Below are 19,494 nucleotides of genomic sequence, written 5' to 3' on the forward strand. Positions count from 1 at the left end.
CACAGAAAAGGGGTGTTCTTTCCCCACATTTTGTACTCCTCACTGATCACACGTGCTTGCACTGCAACCTTGTCGGCCCTGGCAGGCGGGCAGGCAAGCCTGGGGGATTCCCAGGGTTGAGTGTGGCAGGAGGGTCAAAGTTTTATTTAAAAATTTCTTAACTTCTAAAGTGTAAGCTTGTAGATGAGGATCTCCTTCAGATTACTGTTATGATTATCTCTACTGAGGAAAAAAGAGAAGTAAAAAAATTAACACCAATTAGGTGTAAAATTTTATGTCGGGTTTTTCTTAATGTGTGTAAAATTGGAGGTGAATTTGCTCCCTGCCCTTGCTGAATGTTTGAGTCCTCCAAGAAGGATAAATTTGGGGGCTAATTATTAGATCTCTATTCCTCTCGTGGGTCTTAAGGGAAAATGACAACACAAAGTAAGTCAAGGTTCCTTGATTACCTGTTTGCAAAATACAGAGATCAAGTTGAGCAATTAAGGAGACAGTGAGAGGGAATTAGGGGAAGAGAGGAAGATTGACTCTAGTGGACATTTATAAAACATTTTGCCCACCCAGCACTTTAACTTCAAACTCCCTTTGCAGCCTCCCTAGAAGCTAGGGTAAAGGCACGCGATCTGTTCTGGACCTGTAACTGTAAGCTAGACTGGGAGCTGGAAGGAGCGACCGATGTGTTTTGCTCCCATATTGAAAAGAGGGTATATTTGTTTGTATGAGGCATAAGTAAAATATATAAAGGGGAAACGCTTTTCTGTTACTTTCTTTTGTTTATTTAAGTGGGCCAGTTGGAGGGACTGACTGTATTGGACATCTGGTGTTCTCGTTGGATGCCTTGCCCTCTAAATGCTTCTCTTCAGTTTGGGAGAATTCTAGGCAATATCAGTCTTGGTGGGATGGAGAGATTGCTTCTCACTGGCTTTTTATTTCTTTCTTCCTTTTTTCCCTCTCTCCCTCCCTCCCTTTCTTCCTTTCTTCTTTTCATTTCTCCCTACCCCCTTGTTGTTTTTCACTTGCTGTGCCTGTTTGTTTTCCTTGTTTCTTTAGGAGGCACCAGGAGCCAAACCCGACAAACCCGGGGCCTCTGATGTGGGAAGGAGGTGCCTAAAGCTTGAGCCACCTCCACTCCCTGCTTTGTTGTCTCTCATTCTGTTTTTCTTCCCCATGTCTCTTGTTGCATCATCTTGTTGCGTCAGCTCACCATGCCTGCCCATCATGTCAGCTCGTTGTCTTCTTGAGGAGGCACTAGGAACCTCTGCTCCCTGCTTTGTGTGTCTCTCATTAAGTTTTTTTCTTCTTGAGTCTCTTGTTGTGTCAGCTTGCCGTGCCTACCCATCATACCAGCTCGCTGCTTCTTCAGGAGGCACTGGGATCTGAACCAGCAACCTTCCATATTGTAGGTGGGAACCACATTTGCCTTTCTTTACCATGACTTTCTTGATGTACAGTCTACCAATCAGATGTTCCCAAACTTGACTTTGAATCAGAAGCTTCACCTGGAATCTACCCTGGTGATAATGGAAGCTCTACATCTTCTTTCCAGAGGCAGCCTCAGAAGAGGTTCTGGTGGTGAAGTCCAGCACTGGCCACGCTGGTGCTGCAGTCGGAGGTGTCTGTGCCCAGGGGTGCTTTCCACGAAACCATTTTTGCAGTGCAATTTTGGGAGTCGTTCCTGGATGCATTGTCTCTTGCTCTGTTGTCCTTTTCTTCTAGAGACTCTTTTATAAAGTACCTAATATTCTTTTACAAACTGGGGCTTGGTTAACCTCATTTGAGTTTGTTGATGTGGTTAGGAGCTAGGAATGCTGATTTGGAAATTTACTGGCTCTTATCACTGAAAAGTCCAGCGGCGGATCTGCTTCAGGCAAGACTGGCTCTAGGAGCTCAACCAGTAAAAGATGGCCACGAGACACCTAGATTTATATTGAACTCACAGCCGGTGACCCTGGAGAGAAGGGCATGCTTCTTTTCAATTTCTCTAGCAAAAGTCCTGGGGTGGAATCTGATTGGCCTGCTCTGGGTCATGTGATTTTGTCTGAACCAACCAATATGGCAGAGATTCCCAGATTCAGGTCTTAGAGCCTTAGTGTTTTATCAAAGAAATACCACGGGGTTCTGTTTGTTAAGTAGTTTAGTACTTAGTGAACCGCTGCAATGAGGCCATGGGGATAGGCCAGCCTGAGCCATGTGCTCGGCCTGTGGCAGTGGAGGTGAGGCTGGGAGGCTGCCAGTCGCGCCCAGTGGTGGAGCCGCAGCTCCTGAGGTGCCAGTCTCGACAGGCCTGTGTCTGGTGGACATCAGCAGGGTGTGAGTGGTGGTGGTGGTGGTGGTTTAGGAGGGAAGGATGGTGGGTACACTAGATAAGAGAGCTGGACTGGGGGTAGGTTCCGTGGAGTGTATCTGGTTTATTGATAGGATGCTTGGACCCCCAACCTTACTCCAGTAACTTCACCTGTGAAAACAGGCCATAGTGGGGAGCGGATGTAGCCAAGTGGTTGAGCGCCTGCTTCCCACGTATGGGGGATCAGATTTGATCCCCAGTACCTCCTAAAAACAAAAGCAAACAAATAAAAAAAACAACTGTCATTGGGAAGCGATGTAGCTCAGTGACTGAGCACCGCTTCCCATCCATGTATAAGGTCCTTGGGTCAACCCCCCGTACTCCTAAAAAAACACACAAAAAACCCACCAAGCCATGCTACTGAAAACGGAGGCCCGACAACAGCAGGCTCGAGGTCCGAGAGTGGTGGGTCCTGACAAGAATGCCCAGAACGTGAGTCTCCTACTTGGGACCAGGGATGTGAAACTGAGGGAACAAATGACTGAGTTGCATCTACCTTCTTTTTCCACAAAGCCCAGTAAACAGACCCCTTCCTTTCTTTAGTTCCTGTGTTTGAGAGTGAATCCAGCAGGCCTGGAATTAAATGGGGCTGTGTTGTGAAGCTCCTGCCTGGCGCTGGCCCCGTTCAGCACACTGATTAATAGCCTGCTTTGTAACCGTGGGCCCAAAGGGGAGTTCCAGGAAGGTTTGTGCCACCGTGTCAGCTCTGGGTACTGGTAACACTGACTGATGGTTTGCTCTTGGTGAGACCTTAGGGGGCGGGCTCGGCTGTTGAAGCTGGTTGTGTAGCAGGAATTTGCTACGTGTCTAGTTGAGACCTCATTTTGGGCTCCCTGGGTCCTAGATGTTCTGTACATGTGCTAGTGGCTCCTGATCTGAGGGAGAAAGTGCAGCTGTCATAGAAGATAGGACAATGGGGGTCCACCTGTGTCCCTCCAGTCCCCTCCGTTGAGGTGGCTAGTGGTTACGATGCATATCTTTACTTTGATGCTGTTGCATCAAAAATGGAGAATTAAACCATTTTCATTTGGTTTCTCGTAGAGGTTGCCTAAAGTATGGTAAGGCCTAGTAGCTTCTATGGGGTAAAGAATCTATTACATCAGAGGAAATCAGACCATGCACTTGCTGCCTTTTATCCTACTTTAGGCTGGGGTAGGAGCTACACTAGCACTCAAGATGACCTGCATGTAACATTTAAGGGACTGCTACTGTAGCAGGTTGATTGGGGACCCCCAAAAATTTTGCCCAAGTCCCAGCCCCTGGAACCTATGGACATGACCTTATTTGGATAAAGGGTCTTTGCAGATACAATCAAGCTAAGGCTCTCGAGATGAGATCATCTTGGATGAGGCGGCATCTTAAATCCAATGACAGGTCTTCATAGGAGAGAAGAGAAGGGAAGAGGCACAGAGAGGAGATGGTGATGTGAAGATAGACACAGAGATTGGCTGCTTCTCCAAGCCAAGGAATGCCAAGTGTTGCCCGTAGCCAGGAGAGAGGCAGGGGATGCACTCTCCTTCAGAGCTTCCAGAGGGACCAGCCCTGCCAGCCTCTGGATTCCAGACTTCTGGCCTCTAGAATTTGAGAGAATGCAGTTCTGTTGTTTTAAGCCGCCCGGTTTGTGGTCATTTTCATGGCAGCCCTAGGAAGCCGATACAGCTTCTATGCCACAGGGAGGCACTTGCGCATCCTACCTCTTACTGCATCATTGAACCTGCTCGAGGTTTCTGTGCTGTGGGCCTGGTCTGAACCACCTGGCCTGTTCAGACCCCTGGGTCATTTTCTTTTTGATTGTCCGCCTCTTTCTTGTTACTGTGTAGAAGCACCTTACACATGTGAGAAGGCCCCTCCTGCCTTGCGGAGGAGGCGCCAGCCGGGCCGGCCCACCCGAGGCTGATGGCCCTGCCCAGGGAGCAGAGGAACCTACACCCACTGGCAACAGTTCCTTCGAGTCCTTGGGGCTGCTTGGTCCCAGGAGAGTTTGTCAACAAGCCCTGCCTTGTTTCCAGAGACGCCCGACATCCCTCAAACCTACGCCCCGCCCATTGCAGACATCCAAGGAAGAGACAGGGACGGAAAAGGCAGGCGGTGGGGGCATGCCACAGGAAACTGACGGCAGCGTATCGCCTCGCCCAGTGGGGTCCACTTGGGAAGCCCCAAATCCTATGACAGTTGCTTAGAACAGTGACCCTCGAACAAAGGCCCCGCAGAACTCGGGTGTTCCAAGGAATTGGGCCAAATTGATGCAGCTGGAAAATATGAATAACTGTGGTATTTTTCCAAACTGTAAGGAACACTTGCGTTCATGGAGAGAATTTTCTCAGCTGCACGTTTTTCTCCTCGTCGCTTTTTCCTATGACTCGTGAGCTTTTCCTTCTTGCTGGTTAACAACTGAGCAGAGTAAATCCCACTGTTTCTAAGTATGACGCTCCTTTTAAAAAATCTATGCTCAGTTTTCAAAATACACAACATTGTCAAAGTGAATAACAAACCATGAGCCTTCTCCCGTGGAAGGGGTGAAACCTGATTTTCTTGTTGGAGGTCCCTCTGCTTCTTTCTTTTGGAAATGTAATTTATTGCTTTTAAAATAATTACAATACATGCACATGGCACAACAATTTAAATGGAACAAAAGGGCAAACAGGTAAGTCTCCCTCAAACCCTTTTCCTTGGCCCCGCAGGACCCCTTCCCAGCAGCAAACACAATTTCCAGGTAGTTTCCTTTTTTTTTTTTTACATAAAAATGAAATTCAAGGCATCTCCTCTACACGTGGGAGCACATATGTGGGAAGCCAGATCTCAGCCACTGAGCCACACTGGCTTCCCTGAGTTGGTTTTTTCGTTTGTTGTACTTGTGGTTTGCATTTTTGTTGTTGTTGTTGTCGTATGTTTGCTTTTTCAGGAGGCACCAGGAACCAACCCCGGGACCTCCCATGTGGGAGGCAGGCGCTCAAATGCGTGAGCCACATCCCCTCCCTCCATACACTCTGAGCACTATTTCCCTTAATAGAATTGCTCTCAATTTGTTACATACTTATAAATTACATATGTATGGATGCATTTATTTAAAGAAAAGCCTTGGTGACAAAAGTCAATTGTGCTAAGTCATGTCTTCCCATTCACCTTCGAAGAGCAGTGCGCACAGACGGCAGCCTGGTAGCATGGGGATTGCTTGGCCTGTACTTCTGCTTTAGACGGCCCAGTAGTGCAGGTCAGAGCGGGACCCTCTGCTGTGGAGCTCCCTGCCTTGCCCCTTGGTTCCCAGGGCCCTATTTGCTGGGTGTGTTAGAGAACTCAGGTTGCCTGAAGTTATTAGCTTTACTGGCAAACCTGCCCCAGAGGTGGAAAAATAATCCTTTGCATTGAACTGTCTCTGGAGATGAAGCCAACATGCCTCGTCCTATTTGAAGGTTTTTAAAAAATTTCTCTTCCCCCCACCCCTGGCCCCCAGTCGTCTGCTCTCTGTGTCCATTTGCTGTGTGTTCTTCTGTGTCTGCTTGTATTCTTGTCCGTAGCACCAGGGAACTGCGTCTCTTTTTTGTTGTGTCATCTTGCTGCATCAGTTCTTCATGTGTGAGGCGCCACTTCTGGGCAGACTGCGCTTTTTTCACATGGGGCGGCTCTCCTATGTGTGTGGGGCTCCCCTACACGGGGGACACCCCTGCATAGCACGGCACTCCTTGCGCACATCAGCACTGCGCATGGGCCAGCTCCACATGGGTCAGGAGGCCCGGGGTTTGACCCCTGGACCTCCCATGTGGTAGGCGGACACTCTTATCTGTTGAGCCAAATCTGCTTCCTGCCTCATCATATTGGAAGAGCTGATGCTTCTGTGCCAGCTAGTGATCTGCTAGAAGAGGGAAAAGTATTTCTCTTAAAGTTTCCCTTATTGAAGTATAAGCTGGAAAAAGACATCAAAAGAGCTTAACACCACTGCAGACCAAGGTGACATGAGCTACAAGATGCTCACCTAGGCCAGCCTGACGGTCAGTTCCTTGGAGGCTGCTTCTGGAGTCACAAGAACACTGGGAGTGGCCCTAGCACGTGTGATGGCAGGAGGGTGCCTGCTGCTCTCAGCAGCTGGGATGGGGCTGGATGTAGCAGCTGCCATCACCAACTTTATTTATTCTTCCCCCTTTGTTGTTTTTGTGCTTGCCGTCTGCTCTCTCCATTTGCTGTGTTCTCTGTGTTTGCTCATCTTTTCTTTAGGAGGCACTGAGAACCGAATCTGGGACCTCCCAGGAGGGAGAGAGGCACTTAATCACTTGAGCCACTGCAGCTCCCTGCTTTGTTGTGTCTCTCATTGTCTTTACTCGTGTCTCCTTGTTGTGTCATCTTGTTGAGTCAGCTCACCATGCCTGCCCATTCATACCAGCTCACTGTCTTGTTCGTCTTCTCCAGGAGGCACCAGGAACCGAATGCAGGACATCCCATGTGGTAGGCGGGAGCTCAATCACTTGAGCCACATCCGCTTTCCCATCACCAACTTTTTGACAAATGCCTCAGAAAGTAGAAACGATTCAGTAGCAAGAGACCAAGCCAGCAGACCGGCGCCTGCCACGACGACCTTAGAGTATGAGGCTTGTGGAGAAATAAATTTGCCTGATGTCAGGGATGCTGGCAGGTGTGTTGATAAATGTGCAAGGTTATCAAGAGCCTCAAGGACCTTTGTGCCTACTATTTGGCCAAAGGCAATTCTGGCCTCATGGCCATGCTCAAAAATTTTGTAGCCGCAGGCTGTCCCCTTCTGGAGGGTCAGGGAGTTGCCAAAAGCCTTTGAGGGCACAGCCCTGGCCTTGTGCAAGGGCACCTGGGTGGTGGGGTTGCTGGGGCCGGCCTCTTGCTACAGAAGATGTGAAGAGCCTCCTGCAGAGGTGCAAGCACCTGGAGGGGGCACAGCAGAGCTGCCCAGGAGCTGGGGGCGCTGGCTAAGAGCTGCAGCAGCACCTGCAGTGGAAGGAGGGAAGGGGACTTTCCGGGCAGGGCTGTCAAGGAAAGGGGTGGTGAACGCAGACGTCCTGGGTCTTCATCAGGCTTCCTGTGGGGGTGGGGACAGGGGTGCCACTAAGCAGATAGGCACACAGACGACATCGCTACAACCTCCTTTCTGCGGGGAGCGGACTTCCTGACACCTCTACCTTAAACTAGGTCCTTCCTGCTCTTCCCAGGAACTTTGGTAGAGGGAAGAAAGCCTTCGCTGGAGATGTGAAGCCTCATCGAGCCATACATTTGTTCACTCAACTGATTTTTTAAATTTAATTTGAGGCATTGTGGGTTTACAGGGCGGTCATACATAAAATACAGGATTCTCATAAACCACCGTTACTGACACCTTGCACGGGTGTGGTAAGTTGGTTACAACTGATGAAAGCACAAGTTTATATTTGTGCTCTTAGCTGTACAATCCATGGTTTAGCTTAGGGTTCACTGTTTAGGTAGTGCAGTTCCATGGGTTAAAAACATTTTTTAAAAATCTACATTCACACTGTAGTGCCACCATCACCACCATCTATCACCAAAACATTTCCATCTTTCCAAATAGGAACTCTGTTCATTTTGAGCGTTAACTTCCCATTCCCTAGCCCCACCCCAACCCCCAGGAACCTGCAGTCTAGATTCTGCCTCTCTGAGTTTGCTTATTCTAATTAGTTCACGGAAGTGAGATCAGGCCACCTTTGTCCTTTTGTGTCTGGCATATTTCACGCAACACGATGTCTTCAAGATCCATCCATGTTGTCATATGCATCAGGACTTTGTTCCATTTTCCGGCCAAATAATAGTCCATTGTTTGTACACACCACAATTTGTTTATTCCTCTGTTAACGGGCACTTGGGTTGCTTCCATCTTTTGGTGATTGTGAGTAATGCCCCTAAGCAGGAACCCCGGCTGATACTTTCAACAGATTTTAATTAAGCAAGGCCTGTGGCCGGAATGAGGGATTTAAGGCCATGGGTCCTAAACCTGTCTGCGGCTAGAGTCACCTGGGAAGCTTCAGAAGATACTGGTGCCTGCATTGCATCCCTAGAGATTGTGATTTTATTGGTCTGGGGTATGACCTGGACTTGGAATTCTTAAAAAGCTCTCCAGATGATTCTGATGTGCAGACACGTTTGGGAACTGTTACTTGAAGGGATGAGGTGTTCTCTTCTCACTCTGAGTGGCAATGTACTTTTACCCCCTTGGGCACATAATCTAGTTTCTTAATGGCCAGGAGCCAAGGATCTTTTTTTTTTTTGTAAATTCAAGTGACCTGCCCACCTCTACGTTGCCGATTAGGTCAAGTCACTGCCCTCAGGGTGCTTGAGGCCCAGCAGGCAGGGCAGACTGCAGCCAAGCCATTCACCATGAGGAGAGGTGAAAGCTGTGGTGCAGGACAGCCCGCTGGGGACCCAGGACCGAAGCACCAACCTCTCTTGGGCTGTAGGGGGAGGGACAGGGCGGTCCAGCCGAGGGAATCCTGGTGGGGAGAGGGGCTGGTGCTCCTGATTCTCTCGGCCCTCCGGGCACACGTCCTGTCTGCATTTCTGGCTGGGTGGGCCACTCCTCATTTCTTCAAAGCACAAATATTACCTGAACACCTTTGTACCCTTCACGATGCTAGGCCTGGCATTGACTTTGACAGACGAGGGCTGGGTGTGTAAAGTAGAAGAACTAGCTCACCCACCGGTAACGTGGGGCTCAAGTGAACCGTCGGTGGATCCCTCTGATAGCACTAAAGCAAGTAGGCTATTTCTTTTCTCTTTTTGCCAGAGTTGGTCAAGCTGTCTCTTGAGAACTTCATTCAGTTTAGCTGGGGCAAAATACAAGTCTCCAAATGCAGTCAACTTGGGTCGGGAAACTTCTGCTTACAGTGATGGAGCCAGGAGCGCCAGAAGAGAGAACTGCAATGACTCATGATGATCTTTGGGGACTTCACAGACCAGTTTACAAACATAATCCAATATCTATTTTTGGAATTCATAAGCAATATCAAACTGCTACACTCCACCCTCTGAATTCCAAAAAGACATTACAATATTCAAAAAACCTTATTTCAGTAGCAATGCTAAATACAAAATCATATCACAATCAGTTTAAAGAAATTCAATTTGTCTTGGGGCAAAGTTCCATCTGGCTGTAGACCTCTGAAACTTACAAAACCACTTATTTGCTTCCAATTTACAAATGGAGAGATAAAGGATAAACATTTGCATTACCATAGGGAGAAATCAGGAAGGAAACATGAATCACAGGTCCAGAACAGTTCTGAAAACCTGCAGGGCATACTTCTTTTTTATATTTTAAATTTATTTTTATTTTTCCTGAAATTAGTATCACTACTCTAACTCTTTTTCTGGTTACTGTTTGCATGGAGTATCTTTTTCCAACATTTCACTTTTTACCTGGTTGTGTCCTTACATCAGAAGTGAGTCTCTTGTAGACAACAAATAGATGACTCATTTCTTTTTTTTCAAAGATTTATTTTATTTATCCTCTCTCCACCCTGCCTCCTGTGCTTGCTGTCTGCTCTGTGTCCACTTGCTCCATGTTATTTTGTGTCTGCTTGTCTTCTCTTTAGGAGGTGCTGGGAAGTGATTCTGGGACCTCCGGTGGGAGAGAGGCACTCAATTACCTAAGCTACCTCAGCTGCCTGGTCTGCTGTGTCTCTGTCTCTCCTCTGTATCTCCCTTTGTTGTGTCATCTTGCTGTGCCAGCTCTCCACAGCATGAGCCATCAGCTCTCCATGGCACGGGCCAGCTTGCCTTCACCAGGAGGCCCTGGGAATCCAACCCAGAGCCCCCCATATGGTAGATGGGAGCCCAATCACTTGAGCTACATCCACTTCCGCCCCTGTTATCTGTTCTTTGTGTCCATTCACTGTGTGTTCTTGTGTATCTGTTGTATTCTCATTAGGTGGTTCTGGGAACCCATCCTGGGACCTTCTGGAGTGGGAGAGAGGCAATCATTCTCTTGCGTCACCTCAGCTCCCTAGTTTGCTGCATCTCTTCTCTTCTCTTCTCTTCTCTTCTCTTCTCTTCTCTTCTCTTCTCTTGTCTCTTGCTGTTGCATCATCTCGCTACGTCAGCTCTCCGTGTGGGTGGCACCACTCCTGGGTGGGCTGTGCTCCTGCGCAGGGCAGCACTCCTGGTGCGGGGGGCACCCGTGTGGGGCGGCACTCCTTGCGTGTGGCAGCACTCCACATGGGCTCCCTCGCCACACAGGCCAGGAGGCCCTGGGTATCGAACCCTGGACCTCCTATGTGGTAGGCAGAAGCTCTACCCATTGAGCTACATCTGCTTCTGGCTTCATTAGATTTTAAAGTCTGAGAGTCATTCTCAAGATGACTGTTTCTTCCTCTGGGGCCTCATGAGGACCCATCCTTTCCACAGGCTTGCCCAATGGCCATTTTCTTGGTTCCATTCTCATCATGCATGAGTGGTAACTGAGCTCCAGACCTTACCCTCCAAAAGCACTGGGGTGATGGCCACACTTTCCTCAATGTTTGGGGTAGAGCCTTAACCCCCCCAGTACATGAAGACAATATCCTCCCTAACCTTTGGCATACAGGCCCACCCCCCTCAGAGGAACGAGTTGGCAAACTGGCCTTCCCTAATCCATGGAGGACAGGCTCACCCCTCTCAGGCTAATGGGGTGTTGACCCTAATCCTTGGGGAATGTGCTCCACCCTCTGTGTACCCTGTGGCAGCAGAACTCTCCCTGAACAGTGGGTGGGAACCTCCACCCTCTTCAGCTGCTGGGGCAAACTCACTCTCTCTGTACACATGGGTGGGGTTCCTCTCTTGGCCCAAAGAGACGTCTTAATTCCAGATCTCAGCTTCCATGGTTTTCCTCTTAAAGCCATTTCCCCTCCCATCTTTCCCTTACATGTACCTTTTAGTTCAAGCTGACAGTGTTTTTGTTCATACAGCTCTCTCAAAAAGCTTGTTGGTTTGGCATGCAAGAGGCAGGGGTCCAAGTCATCAGACAGGAAGAATTTCAAGTCCTTCCTGGATCACTGCATTTTCAATCCTGATTTACAAGTTCCAAATTTAGTTAAGTCCTCAAAATGGGGCACTATCATCTGGGGGCTGGATTTCCAAAGGCTTGGAATTTCTGGAATTAGTTTCTCCTTTCTATGTGCCCAACAATTCAGTTATCAGCTTATCCCTCTCTCATCTAGCATTTTACTATAAGCTGCAAGGAGAAGCCAAGTCACATTTTCCAAATGCCCAGGCTCACCATTTTCAAATGCTATCTTCCAGAAAACATCAGGAGTTAATCTTACTAAGTTCTTTGCAACTTTAAAACATGGATCGCCTTTCCTCCAGTTTCAATAATAATTTAATGATTTACTTCTAAGGCCTCATAAAAAGTTTCTTTAGAATCTATATTCCTAACGAGTCTCTTCAAAGCACTGTAGGTGTTTTCTATCAAGCATCTCATAATTGTTTCCTTCTATTGCTTTATCAAAAATAACTTTAGGCTCCATATTACTATAAAAAGTTTCTTCAAAGCAATCTAGGCCTTTTCCATCAAGCATCTCACAATTCCTCGAAAAATACCCCTTACCCATTTATAAAATGGTTCTAGCATTTTGGTAATTGCAAAAGCACTACCCCACTCTCTTGCACCAAATTCTGTATTAGTCAGCTAAAGGGGTGCTGATGCAAAATATCAGAAATCTGTTGGGTTTTATAAAGGGTATTTATTTGGGGTAGAAGCTTATAGTTACCAGGCCATAAGTTTAAGTTACTTCCCTCACCAAAATCTGTTGCCATGGTTGGAGGAAGAAGGCTGCCGATGTCTGCAAGGGTTCAGGCTTCCTCTTCCTCTTAAGGCTCCCTCTTCCTCTTACGGCTCTATGGTCTCAGCTTCTTCTAATCTCAGCTGTAGGCTGGGATAAGTCTTGTCTCTCTCTCCCAGGGCTCATTTCTCTCTGGACTCAGCTGCTCTGTTCTCTCCACAAGGTCAGCTGTAGACTGTCAGGCTCTCTCTCTCTTTCCAGGGCCTCTGTCATGTGCATGGAGCTGTCTCTTTTCTTCTGTGTTCTACTCCTGTGTGTTTACTTCCTGGGGCTCCAGCATCAAAACTCCAACTCTCTCCTCTGCCATGAAGTATTCTCTGTGAGTCCTACTGATGTGGTCCAACCAATGCCCTAATCATAATTTAATCAAGGAAAAGTAAAACCTTTGAAATTATACAATCTAATATGCCCAGAGGAACAGAACCGTTTACAAACATAATCTAATATCTATTTTTGGAATTCATAAACAATATCAAACTGCTATATACACTTTCTCACTTTTTACCTAACTAGGGAAACATCTCTCAAACCTGTGTGTAGGGAGGCAAAAACCAGGAAGGAAATACAGCAAGGTCATGTAGATTTATTGAGAGGTAATTTTGATGGCTTTTTCCTGCTTCTTTCTACCTTTCTGTATTTTCCAAGTTTTCTATTATGTGAATTATTATTTTCTGAAATGGAATATATAGATAATAGGTATTTACAGTAAAAATTAAGCTTTTTTGAAAAGAGTATCAACTCAGTATGTCATAATTTAGCTTCTTGAATTGTTTGAATACAAAGCAGCCTCCTTATTATGGAATGAAGTAACAGTGGGAGTAGAATGGGTGCATTTTCATGGAAGGCCTTTCCCATGATGTTAGCAATGGTTGGAAAACCAGGGAAACCTAGATATCCTTCATTTGTTTCTTCATCCGTCCATTTGTGTACTCATTCACCTGTCCATCCATCCATCCATCCATCCATCCATCCATCCATCCATCCATCCATCCTTCCATGCAAAGTTATTGAATACCTACCATGTTAAAGGCCCTGTTCTAGGCATTTGGGATACAGCAGCGAACAAAGCAGACCCCTGCCTTCATGGAGTTTATATTTTAGTGGGAGGGGGAGAGGTGGATAGTGAACACAATAAATAAACAAATTATATAGTATAGTATAAGGTAATGCATATCATGAAAAAATAAATCTGAGGAGAATATAGAGTAGGGTCAGACAAGATTGCAATTTTAAATAGGATAGTCAGGGAAAGTCTCTCTGAGAGGCTTATCATTGAGCAAAGACCTGAAGAAGGTGAGAGTGTCAACCATGAGGCTATCTGAGCATTCCGGGCAGAGGGAACAGGGGAACAGGCAGTGTAAACACCTAGAGGGAAAGGGATGCTTGCCACGTTCAGGGAGCTGCGGGATCCCCAGGGTGCTGGGAGCAGGGTGAGGGCTGGAGGTGCACTAAGAGAAGTAGGAGATGAGGTGAGAGAGGTAACTGGAGGCTCACAGGATAGGGAAAGGTTTTGGGTTCTTACTCTGGGTGAGATGGGAAAAGTTAGAGGATTTCAAGCAAAGGAGTGATATAAAATGACTAATTTTAACAGGATCACTTGAGCTTCTCTAGTCTCCCTAGAGAAGAGACTAGGGAAAAGAGTGTAACAGGGATACCAGTTGGCAAGCTGTTGAAAGAATCCTTGGGAGAGTTGACTGGGGCCTGAACCAGTGTGGCAGTGGTGGAGGTGGTGAGAAGTGGTTGGATTCTAGATATATTCTGAAGGTGAAGGCAACAGGATTTGCCAATGGACTGGATGTGTGGTGTGAGGGGGAAAAGAAGTGTAAGGATAATACCAAGGTTTTGGCCCAAACAACTGGACTGACTAAACTGCTGTTACCTGAAAGGGCGAAGGTTGGATGGGGATAGGGTCAGGTCAAGGAGCTCAGCTTTGGACATGCTAAATTGAGATGCCCAAGAGACATGCAATTGGAGATGCTGAGTAGGTGGTGAGATTTATGAGTCTAGATTCAACATATTACAGATACAAATTGGTCGGAGATACAAAATTTTAAATGGCTGGCATTAAGAGTGGATGAAATTATCAATGGAGGGAATGGTGGTACTTAAGATTATATGTCCGGGAAGCAGATATAACTCAAGTAACAGAGCTTCCATCCACCATATGGGAGGACCTGGGTTTGCTCCCTGGCGCCACCTGGTGAAAAAGAAGAGAAAGCGTGCCTGTGCGGCAAACTAGTGCTAGCACGAGTGCCTGAGTGGTGAGCCAGTGCCCCGAGCAAGTGAGTCACACAGCAAGATGATGACGCATCAAAATAGAGGCAAGGGGAGAGTCAAAGTGAAGTGCAACGGAGACCAGGAACTGAGGTGGCACAATTGACAGGGAACCTCTCTCCCTATCAGAGGTCTCCAGGATTGAATCCTGGTGAATCCTAGAGAAGAGAAAATGAGAAGGGAAGACAACACAGACAGCAAAAACAGCAGGGTGGGAGGAGGGGAAGGGGGAAAATAAATAAATCTTAAAAAAAAAACAACACACAAGTAGATGTCCAAAGGTCAATGTCTGGGACACTCCAGTGTGATGAGGATGGGGAGATGTGATCAGAGGGGACTGAGAAGGAGCAGCTGCCAAGGTGGGAGAGCAGGAGTGGGGTGTCCTAGAAGCCAAGTGAAGAAATCCTCAAAGGAAAAGGGGTGATGAACTGTCAGCTGCTGCTAATGGGTCAAGGTTGGTAAAATGCAAGAGGTGATTTGATTTAGGGACCCTGGAGGCAGTTGGTAGCCTTGAAAGGAAGAGTTTTGGAGGAGCAGTGGAGGAGAAAAAGCTTCAATGGAAAGAGCGTGAGAGGGAGGAAAGAAATTGGAGACAGTGAGTGCAGACAGTGCATTTGAGGAGTTCTGCTGGAAAGTCAGAAAAATAGGCAGTAGTTGGAAGGGGAAGTAAGGTCAAGAAAGGATTTTATTTTTTAAGATGGGAGAAATGCTAGCATGGTTCTAGGCTGATTTGGTGATGAGGATGAGCCAATAATGAGATGGTGGTGGCAATGCCCAGGGACCACTCCTACTCTTTCAGCTCCTGGTGCCCACCTGGCCTGCAGCCTGGACTGGAACCCAATCCTACTAGAAGGGATCACATCCCTGCGACATAAATACATGGTGACTTAGCAAAAACCTGATTATATATACAATAGATATTATATATCACATGTACATGCTCACATGCATATATGTAAGTTCTCATTTTTCGCATATTTTAAAAGAGTATGGTCCTAGGGAAACTTTCGCTCTACTCCCTACCTGTGATAAGGTTCTTTCAAGCTTTTCAACCTGAGGAATCCTTGTACGTATCCAGAAATTCCCTGATCCCTGCCCTCCAAAAAGAGGAGAAATAATTCACTGACAATTTATGCCCTAGGGGCTGATCCTGCCCTCCAAAAAGAGGAGAAATAATTCACTGACAATTTATGCCCTAGGGACTACGCTAAGTACATTACCGATTTATTACATAACAGTGTCAAATGGTTATTAAATACTTTCTAGATACTCTACTAAGTATGCTACACATATTGCCTTATCTCATCCTTGCAATAAAACTACTAAGTAGATACATTTGTCATCTCCATTTCATTGAGGAGGAATCTAAGGCCCAATCCACACCTTAGGTAGATATTGATTACTTCGGTTTTGCAAATTAGGAAAGGGGGTGCTAAAAGGGTAATTCTTTCCCAAGATCGTATCGCTGACAAGTAGTAGGGGTAGAATTTGCACATCCATGCTTGTAGGTCTAACAGAACTTTTAAGTTTGTTTACATAAGCCAATTCTGGTAACAATTTTAAAGTTATTTGGAGATTAGTATTTTTCCCAAACTTGGAATTAGTACATTCAGTCTGTATTTAACAGGGAATTTTCACAAGCATTAATCTAAACTCTTTCAGAGATTTCTGGAAACTTGTGATTTGTCTAAGGTAAGGGTTGGCAAATTTCATCCCACAGCCCAAATCTAGCCTATCACCCATCTTTGTAAATAAAGTTTTATTGGGACCCAGCCATGTCCATTTGTTCTGTGTGGTCTGGGCTGCTTCTGCACTATAATGGTAGAGCTGAGAAACTGAGAGACTGTATGGACCCCAATGCCTAAACTATTTAGGATTTGGCCCTTTACAGAAAAAGTTTGCTGACCTCTGGTCTAATGGTTTCAAGAGAAGCAAGTTTTGCACATCTAGAATTCTGGCTTTGGAAATAGGAAACCGCCTGTGACGTGGGAAGTTAATATTTGAAAGCAGAAGGAACCAAGGAGCCATGATGAAGCCCCATCAAGGCTCTTTTTTTGTTGCAGGGGCAGACAGCCCTCAAGAGAGCACAAGTGAAAGGTCAGAGGGATGCATTTGTTTCCACACACGGAGAGGCCAGGGCAGACCTGGGCCGCCGGGGCCTGGAGGCAGCCCCCTCCTCTCCACCCTCCCCACGAAGCTCATCACCCATCTGTCCTCGTTGGTCCCCTTCTCCCCCCACACAGACCACTTCCCTGCATTACTCCTCAGCTTATACTTGGCTCTCTGCCATTTCAACCTGTGTAAAATTGGGCAAGGCCTCCTAGCTAGTTTTCTCTTCTATAAAATGGGGGTAATAGGTAGTAGTCCTCCAGAGTTGTAAAAATTAAATAAGAGCTCACACGTGAAAGCATGTAATACGTCCCCTGCTACGTAATAGATGCTCAACCAATGCTGTGCCTTGAGAAGGTACAATGGGACACTCAAGAAGCACTTGTTGAATGTTCCCGATGTACAACAGCCTGGAGAGGTACCCTGAGTGGGCACAAAATATGTAAAAGCTCAAATCTCTCACTTCAGAGAACTTGCCATTCATCTGGAAAGACCATTCTTCTGTTTCTCCATCACACAGACTTTCAAACACCAACAAGGCTACATTTGGACAAGCAGAGGGCCCTCCGGTCCTAACCTGCCAACAACTGGCCATGGAATGTTGTGCTGAGCCTCCAAGGGCCTGTTCATAACTATTGTAAAATAGAGGGCTGGACTGGGTTCCACCCACCTCTATAATCCCATGACTTTGACCCTAAGAATAAACGAAGAGAAGTGCTGGGGTAAAAAGCGTAATCTGTCTTCATTCAGTGAAGAAAGACTGATGGAGCTCTAACCACCACTGGGTGCCTGCTCTGGATAAGGCCTAGGGGACAGTGTGAGCAGAGCTGACGGGTTTTGGCCTGGCTCCACAATTCTTCACTCTCTGACCTGGATCTATAACCACCTGTGCCTTAGTTTCACAAGGAAGTGGAATCTAGTGACGGAGGCAGATTTCAAACTTCGACCGTACAGTGCCAGGGCTCATGCTTTTAAGATGTGAACACAGCTTCTCAGAGCTGAAGAGGATGGAGACCCTTTCCCATGGGCACCCCTCTCCTTTCCTGGGCTCATGAGCTCCGTCTTCTGTGGAGTGAGCGTAGTGTGCTACATTGAAGCCTGTGTGTTTCAGGAAAACGGTACACAAGACCCTACTTGGAGGCATCTTAGTCGTGACGTTCACACCAGGGCTGTCCAAGGCCCCATCAGCCCTGATGAAGCTCCAGGCCCTGAGTCTGGCACAGGCTAGAGAGAGATGAATAAAGCACAGCCTTGGCCTCAAGGAATTCAAAACACAACACAAAGCCGAACAAAATCAGAACAGAGTCAACCAGTGCCACAGACAGGCAGAGAAACAGAGACCTGGGTAGTTCTGTGTGCCACGCAGTCCAGAGGCAAGAGAGGCTAGCGGGGGCAGGAGGGAAAATTAGGTGGAAGGAAGAGTATGACGCGACTAAGTTATCGTGAAAAGAAAGGGGTGGGCATTGGGCGCACTTGCCTTGACCAGACCTAGTCTGGTCCCTGCTCTTGTAGTCCTCGGTGATGGTCTAGGTCACGGCAGTGAACAAAAGAGGCCAGGTCCCTGCCCTCCTGGAGCTCCTTTCAGGTCTTTTTCAGTGTGGACTCCTTGGTTATTGATTCTAAGCCTGCAAAGATGATTTGAGGCCAAAGCTGTAAGGTGCCACCAAGGCCTAGTTAAGGAGTTTAGACTTTTGCTCACAGAGATTAGAAACCCTTCAGAGTTTGAGCAGGGAAGAACTCGAGAACAAAGGTGTTTTTAAGAAGAGAGGTCTGCCGGAGGTGTGCAGACCGGTGACCTTAAATACAGCTAGGCCACGGACCCCGCGGTAGTCAGAACCACTCCTTCCTGGCCATTTCTGCGAGCTTTTCCATTCTCTACCTCTCAGGAAACATGTAGAAGGCTCCAGCCTCTGAGAGGGTGGTAGAATCCAAAATGATTTAGTGGAGGTTTTCAACCAGGGAACACATTCGTAGCAGTTTTGTCCTCTTGACAAAATCCAGATGTTCAGATTTACCCTCTTCGTCAGGTTAACCTCTGGGTATGTGGCCTGGGCATATGAACTATTCGAAAATCTCTTTGGATGATGCCAATGTGCATGTTGGGTTGAGAGCTCCAAAGTTTGGCATAGAGCTACATCAGGTATTTTCCAAAATCTGGCACTATTTTCCTAACAAGTCACCAAGTAGGGCTGGCATCTGACAGCACTTGGTTGTACAATTGCTCCCTTATAGCTTCTTACTGGGCTTGATAGATGCACAGTCCTTTTCTTTGCCATGAAACAGAAACTTCACTTCACGGGGAAGGAACTCCAAGGGGAAGGAACTTGGGTGGGAACTCAGGACTGGCTTGTCCTCACTCCCAGGACAGCATTTTCACTGGATAAGCCAGGAGGGACCTCACAGAACATCGAGTCTGCCCAAACATTCTAGAGATGAGGAGTGTGCAGGGTAGAGAGACAGAGAAACACAAGCCTGGGTGGTTCTGTATGCCATGCAGTTCCCTTTTCATACCCAGGAAATGTCCTTGATGGTCATCAAAGCAATCATCGGCAGCTTGGGAGCAGGGAGAGAGAAGATTCACAAGCACCTGATGGCGTATACAAAAATGGAAACCTGGGCCTTTTGCCACCTTTCTGACCCTCCTCTTAAAATGGAAATAAAGTAATTCTGTGTTTTAAATACAATCCTTGGGATTAATTGTGGTTTTCTTTTTCCTTTTTTTTTTTATTAAGATTTTATTCCTCTCCCTTCTGCTTTTACTGTCTGTATCCATTCTCTGTGTGATCTTCTGTATCTATTTCTCTTTCTGGCCTTCTCATTTTGTCTCCTCTAGGAGTCACCGGGATTCAATCCTAGGGACCTCTGATGTGGACAGAGGTTCCCTGTCAATTGTGCCACCTCAGTTCCTGGTCTCTGCTGTGCTTCACCTTGACTCTCCCCTTTGTCTCTCTATCGTTGCATCATCATCATCTTGCTGCATGA

At 46.9% G+C, this 19,494-nt stretch overlaps 1 protein-coding gene across 1 annotated transcript; it reads left to right on the forward strand.

The window, feature by feature from the left end:
* Window positions 1-5,921: 5,921 nt before the first annotated feature.
* On the forward strand, window positions 5,922-19,160 carry LOC105745931 (apolipoprotein L5; the record flags this gene model as incomplete). The annotated part of the gene is given in 4 exon segments (XM_023588214.3): window positions 5,922-6,260; window positions 6,262-6,468; window positions 6,838-6,968; window positions 19,028-19,160. Coding segments are annotated over 4 exon segments (690 nt in total), but the record flags the coding sequence as incomplete, so codon positions are not given.
* Window positions 19,161-19,494: the final 334 nt, after the last annotated feature.

Source organism: Dasypus novemcinctus, chromosome 12 (genome assembly GCF_030445035.2).
Source record: "Dasypus novemcinctus isolate mDasNov1 chromosome 12, mDasNov1.1.hap2, whole genome shotgun sequence".
NCBI classification, from domain to species: domain Eukaryota; kingdom Metazoa; phylum Chordata; class Mammalia; order Cingulata; family Dasypodidae; genus Dasypus; species Dasypus novemcinctus.